Source organism: Archocentrus centrarchus, chromosome 12 (genome assembly GCF_007364275.1).
Source record: "Archocentrus centrarchus isolate MPI-CPG fArcCen1 chromosome 12, fArcCen1, whole genome shotgun sequence".
NCBI lineage: Eukaryota > Metazoa > Chordata > Actinopteri > Cichliformes > Cichlidae > Archocentrus > Archocentrus centrarchus.
The window spans coordinates 22,764,398-22,771,076 of record NC_044357.1 but is presented as its reverse complement, the minus strand read 5'-3'; the positions used below and the strand labels follow the sequence as shown (position 1 = coordinate 22,771,076).

The window sequence follows — 6,679 nt, the reverse complement described above, 5'->3', positions numbered from 1 at the left end:
ATAAATGTTTGTTTCCTGTGAGTACTGTTCTGATTTCTGAGCTAAGCTGGTTAACAGCAGTTCTGAGAAAAACAATTCGGGATAACTCTGAGGCTTAATTCCACCTTTGGTTTATACGAAGTTGTGAAAACCCGTAACGTAATTCCTCTGACAGCAGAACACTGCGGGCAGCCCGGCGGGGGAAACTCGACTGAACAGTTCAAGAGTGTATGGATGAAATTTAATCCACACTCTTCACCTCCTCCAGTATGCAGGCTGATTTACAGCCAAGTGCACTTGGCTGCAGTCTCTGGAGGAAGCGCAGTAAACCAAGCTGGAGAGCACACGAGCATCCAAACAGTGTTTTCGTGGCTTTCTTTCTGTCCTGCACATTTTTTGAGTGACTGCTCAGGGAAAAGTTTAATAAAGCTTTGCTCAGCAGGTTTCTATTTTTGTGAGGGTGGGGGGAGATGACACAGTTTTGAAGTAATTTTCTTTGTGTGATAGGACGCAATGATCCGCTGCTTTACTGGGAGGAGAAAAAGATTATTATGCAAGACTAAAAATATTTCCTTTTCTGGACTTTATGTAGGTTTGTGTTAAAATATTTAAAGATAAGAAGATAAAACAAAAATACATAACCATTTTCTTTTTCAAAACAGCTGAGTCCTGTTTGTTTTCTGGCTGATTTTTACTGTTGTGCTTTAGCCTGCATTTAAGAAATCTAAAATTTGGCTTAAAAGAGTTAAACATAAATATATTATGAATCCTGCAATTTCAGGATTTTACATTTTTAGGCTGCAAAATTGCCAGAAAAATATGTAAAGACATGTCCTAATGGCAATGGCAGTGTTTCAGGAGCTAACCAGGCTGTAATCTTTCAGGATCATCTTCAACCCCACAGGAAGTTTGGAGGGTCTGCTGTGGCAAACTAAAATAAAAACATGAAATTACAAAACTGCATTTTCCCACATATTAAAACTGAGGCCCAGAAAAAAAAGTTATAAAAGCATATTATTAATTTTTGGCTCAATGTAAGAGAAAATTATTATCAGTTCTTGTAATCAGTTTATCAGGCCAGAAAAGGAATTCTACACATGAACTTCTGAAGAGCTTGAAAATATTCTACATCATCCAAAGTCATCATGAAAATTTCCTTGAAAACATCCTTTGAAGATAGATACATTTTATCTATCTTCAAAGGATAAATTAAACATTTTTTAAGTATCTACATCTGAGAAGTTTGGATAAAACACATTCAATCACCGGCCATTTTGTTAGGTACACCTGTTCAACTGCTTGTTAAATCTAATCAGCCAATCATGTGGCAGCATTTAGATATGTAGACATGCTCAAGATGATCTGAGCATGTCTACATGGTCGTGACTTCAACAAAATAAATACAGCAAAATACAGCAGCAGAAGACCACACGGGGTGCCACTCCTGCCAGGAAACTGAGAGCAGGATTCACACAGGAGAAGACTGGAAAAACGTTTCCTGGTCCGATGAGTCTCGATTTCTGCTGAACATTCAGATGGTAGGGTCAGAATTTGATGTAAACAACATGATCCGTCCTGCCTTGTATCAGCATTTTAGGCTGGAGTTTGTGGTGTGTCATTTAAACACCCCAGCCCACCTGAGCATTATTGCGGATCATGCCCATCCCTTAATGACCAGTGCTGGATGACGCACCATGTCACAACGGTCGGATCATCTCGAACCGGTTTCTTGAACATGACAAAGAGCTCACTGTACTCAGATGGCCTCCACAGTCACCAGATCTCAGCCCAAGAGAGCACCTTTAGGATGTGGTGAAATGGGAGATTCACATCACAGATGTGCAGCCACAACATCTGTCATGTCAGCGTGGACCAAACGCTCTGAGGAATGTTTCCAGCACCTTGTTGAACCAATGCCATGAAGAATTAAGGCAGCTCTGAAGGCAAGAGGAGGGCCAAACGGGTACTTTAAAAAGTGACTGCTGAGTGTGTATGTAGCTCTGTCAGACAGCTTCTATTATGTGTGTGTGTGTGTGTGTGTGTGTGTGTGTGTGTGTGTGTGTGTGTGTGTGTGTGTGTGTTAAGCTACTTATTGTACAGTAATTAAATTTTGATTAACTGAGCTCCTTATTTAATGTAACTTTACCTTTCCAAGCTCTTTTGTTCTGAGTTATTGTATTTATTTTGTTGAGATAAGTTGTTTTTCATGTTTCGGCTTCTGTAAAAGTGATTTCCCAACTTTTGTGGAAAAGAAAATATTTCTTATCTTGTGTTAAAAAAGAGAAAGATTTCCAGGACTGTGAGATTTTAATGCACCAGCCAATAAAAACAAATAATACACCTGCTTATTGTGTGAGGCAGCAGCCAGCTGTGGGTCCCTTATACACACCTCCGTGTTCCTGTGTCGCAGCAGGCCTTTGATCAGGTAATTGCCCCTCATCCCCGGAGTTTGCATCCCCCATATGTCTCTATGGCGACCACCTCTTCAGCATCAATCTGCGCGCCGCCTTCACGCCCATTTTAAGATGGACTTATATGTTATGAAGTAGCACCTTTTCCACTTAAGCTGCAATCTATTTGTGAAAGCTCACATATGATTGGTGTGTGTGTGTGTGTGTGTTCTTTGTCCATCCATCTGTATGGCACATCCAGAATGCTCTCCGTTTGAGTGCCCCCGCTCCCAGTGGAATGGTGAAACACATTTTTTCAGACTGCAATAAGGAGTCGTTTGTTTCACTTGTTGAACCCTTTGATGTCACATCCATGCATGCGTGACGTGACAGGATCAGAGTGCGCGTGGAGCTGAGAAAACACTATCAGGACTCGGGGCTCATGTTTGATGTGGAAGGGAATTAAATCCTGTGAGGAAGTAAGGTGCTTTTTTGACAGATTTAAATACACAACTGCTTCTCAACTCGAGATTTTCCCATGTGAACGTTCATTTTTAGATCGTCTTCCTCCTCGCTGCCTGTCAGAATCACATATATAATCATTTCCTCCTCATGTAGAAAGAAAGGCTTTAATCAGAGACACTCTTTCATCCATTTAAATATTCTAATTATACTTAGCATTAATTTTGGCCACATTTCCCAGAAATTCAGCTTCATCTATTTAATATTTTCTGATTTAAGGCACGAATCTGTAATGAGTGGCTCTCCAACAGGTCAGTGATGGATGCAGAGGTCATTTAGCCACATTCACACAGGCAGACTAAAAAAAAAATCCACACGTGGAAGCTGCACAGTCACATCCTTCACTGCTGACAGCTTCTGTTGGGAAAAGTGTCTCATTATGAGCCTTGCTTGAGGGCTGTGCAGTAGATATTTAATATCATCATTTGCATGCATATTCATGGGTAGTTTGCAGAAGCTAGGTGACAGTTATCACCAGAGATAGACTGAAAATCCTTAAAAAGTTGAAGGTACCTTATAGTGACTAAACGGATTAGTCCCTTTCTGTTTTGCTGATTGCCAAATTATTGTGCATTATTATAGTTTTGAATTAGGGTGTAGCAGGGATACATCTATAGATCATTTTCCCATAAATTTACTAAATAAATTGTTGAGTATTTAAGTTAAAAGAAATTATATGAAATAATTCATAAAATTGCTTCACACTGAAACCATCAGATTCAAAAGGCCCCCAAATTTTAAACAGACACACGAGGAAAGCAGCAAATTTCCACATTTAAGAAGCTGGAACCACAGCATGATTTATGATTTACCAATAACACTCCGATTAGACATTCGTAATAATGATAATCTCAGGTTAGCCGGTCGAAACGTAGCTTCACAGTTTCCCACCACTTCAAGATTTTTTTTCTACTCCAGAATTTAAAATAATCACTTCAGAAAAAAAGTATTTTTTATTGGACATCAAAGAACAGGATGAGAAACACGGAGCTTCAATCAAACGATCACAGCTTTATCTATGCATAGGCTACAAACATCTCTGGAGATATTTAACGATGGTGATTAGCGACAATAATCATTATGAGCCCTCGTGTCTTATTTCAGAATAAACTATTCGTAGGCTGTTGGTATCACGGGCTCGTCTCCTTTCACCTGGGTGTCTTCGGTTCGACCCTCGGTGATCCGGTGAGTCTATGGTGGCATCGCGCACGCGCAAACACGCGCGCACATACACAAACTTGAACCATCACGGTCGGCAAAAGTGACACTTGATTATTTTTTTGAAAGCGCTCTGAAAGTCTTTGTTAAAGTACGCGTAAATGATGGGATTGAGTAAGGAGTTGGAGTAGCCCAGCCAGTTAATGACATCCTCCAGCCAGCGGGGCATGTAGCACGACTCCTGGCAAAAAGGCATGACAAGGGCGACGATGAAGAAGGGCAGCCAGCAGAGGATGAAGGTGCCCATGATGATGCCGAGAGTCTTCACCGTTTTGCGCTCCCGCGCCAGCGCGATCTTCCTCTTCGCCTCCGTCGCCTTCTCGTGCCTGCTCTCGAACAGCGGTACGGAGCTCGGGGTGTTGGGCAGCGGCAGGTTGCCTTTGGAGTTGCTGTGAACTTCGATAATCTCCAGAGACTCGCCATCCTCCGCGTGCTTCACTGCGCCGTTGACGCTCGGCAGCGGTCGGGGCTCTACGCTCCTTTTCCAGCTCTTCCCCTGCCCTTCCCCTTGAATCTTTTTATGGAACAGGGCAGGAGAAAGCGCCAAGCAGGAGTCGGACACTTTCTTCTTCTCAGTTTTACGCACCGTCCTCCTGATGCGAAACCGTGCCGCTTTGAATATCCGCCCGTATAAAACCAGCATTAGTGTCAGCGGGATGTAAAAAGCCCCGAATGTGGAGTATATTGTGTACCAGGGGTCTTGCCTTATCTTACACTGCTTGGGGTTCGCCCTGTCCTCTGCCAGGCTGCTGGGTTGGGAGCGCATGATCAGCATCGGCGGCACAGAGATGGAAAACCCCACCAGCCAAGTGACACTGATGAGGACCGCGGCTCTCCTCGGCGTCCTCTTCTTCATGTAGTCTATGGGCTCGGTTATCGCCCAGTATCTGTCCAGAGCGATGGCGCACAGGTGCAGGATGGACGACGTGCAACATAGCACATCCAGCGAGATAAAGATGTCGCACGGAACCTGCCCGAGAGTCCACCGGTTTAAGACCTGGTAAAGCGCCGCCATGGGCAGCACCAGCACCGACACCATCAGGTCCGTGACAGCTAGAGAGCCGATCAGATAGTTGGCGACGTTCTGGAGAGAGCGCTCCAGCGCGATGGCTGCAACCACGCACGCGTTCCCAAATATTGCGCACAGGATGAGCGCGCCAAGCAGGAAGGATGTAACCACTTGATAACTGAGCTTTACCTCCTCGTCTTCGGGTTTTGGGGGTTTGTTTGAAGAGTTATCAAACTGAGGCCAGGCTGTCGTGTTGTTTGTGCCCTCCATCGTTGGCCGACTTGATGTGTTTGAAGAGTTTCTACTCTGTAGAGCGCACCACAGGGGGACACCTTGAAGAGCGCATAGCGGGCAGCTGGACTGCTGAGATGTGCAGAGAGGCTGTAAACTGCGAGTCTCGGCTGCTGGCGGAGAATGATGTTGCGTTTTTATACCAGTGATGGAAAATGCGTCATTTCTGTGTGAGGATGCAACAGAATCACGGTTATGTCTGTTCAGTCTGCAGCGCAGGCAGTGAAGGTGTAGGAGCAATGAAACAAACATTTTGTGGATTAATATTTATTTATAACAACTTTATTGAAACAAGTGGATTTAGTCATTTTACTGAGATGTTAAAATGTATTTTTTAATTTAAAACATTTTCAATTGTTGTTTCAAGTCATTCTCAGTTGATATGAAATATGATGCCTTCTTCGTATTTATTTATATTTATTTTGATAGTGGTCTCTGTTTTCAGCACCACGGTCAGCGCATTGCGATCAACCCGAGATGTCACACTGCCATCTGGCGTTGGCCCGCTGTCAGAATAAATAAACATTTGCAATATAATTTCTATTATCTTAAGCTTTGAACACCTTCCAAATAGATTAAAAAAAATAAACTGAAAAGTTGGGCGATCATGCCAAATTAATGCATTATTGAAATGTATGTATTCAAGTGCTCAATGTTGAGGGGAAAAATATGGCATGGTATATTAAACTACTTTGTTGCACCTCCTCAGGCTTTTATGACAGTCTAAAATCTTTGAGCAATTCCATAATTTTTCCTTTATTTGAACTGGGAAAAATCCATCCATCCATTCTCTTCCACTTATCCTTTTCACGGTAGCAGGGGGGCTGGAGTCTATCCCAGATAACACAGGGTACACCCTGTACAGGTCACCAGCCTGTTGCAGGGCCAACACAGAGAGACAGACGACCATTCACACTCACGTTCACACCTATGGACAATTTAGAATCACCAATTAACCTAACCCCAGTAAGTGCATGTCTTTGGACTGTGGGAGGAAACCAGAGTACCCGTACAAAACCCACGCAGACACGGGGAGAACATGCAAACTCCACACAGCGAGAGGTCTGGGCTAAGGTGGAGTCGAACCCAGACCTTCTAGATGTCATTCTAGCTGTGAGGCAGTAGTGCTAACCACCATGCCACCGTGCTGTATTTTTCCCTCATTTGAACTGGAAAAAATATGCCATTAATTTAAAATACAAATTTAATTTGTATTTTAATTTGTAATTTAATTTAAAAGTCCTGTAAACAGATTTTTTTAGCCAGGATC

The 6,679-nt window shown here is 43.0% G+C and overlaps 1 protein-coding gene across 1 annotated transcript; it reads right to left on the bottom strand.

Annotated features, from left to right (window-relative positions):
* Positions 1-4,137: 4,137 nt before the first annotated feature.
* LOC115789548 (5-hydroxytryptamine receptor 1A-beta) lies at positions 4,138-5,480 on the bottom strand. Its single transcript, XM_030743007.1, has one exon. It carries the CDS (start codon positions 5,386-5,388, stop codon positions 4,138-4,140), a length of 1,251 nt encoding a protein of 416 aa, XP_030598867.1. The 5' UTR covers positions 5,389-5,480.
* Positions 5,481-6,679: the final 1,199 nt, after the last annotated feature.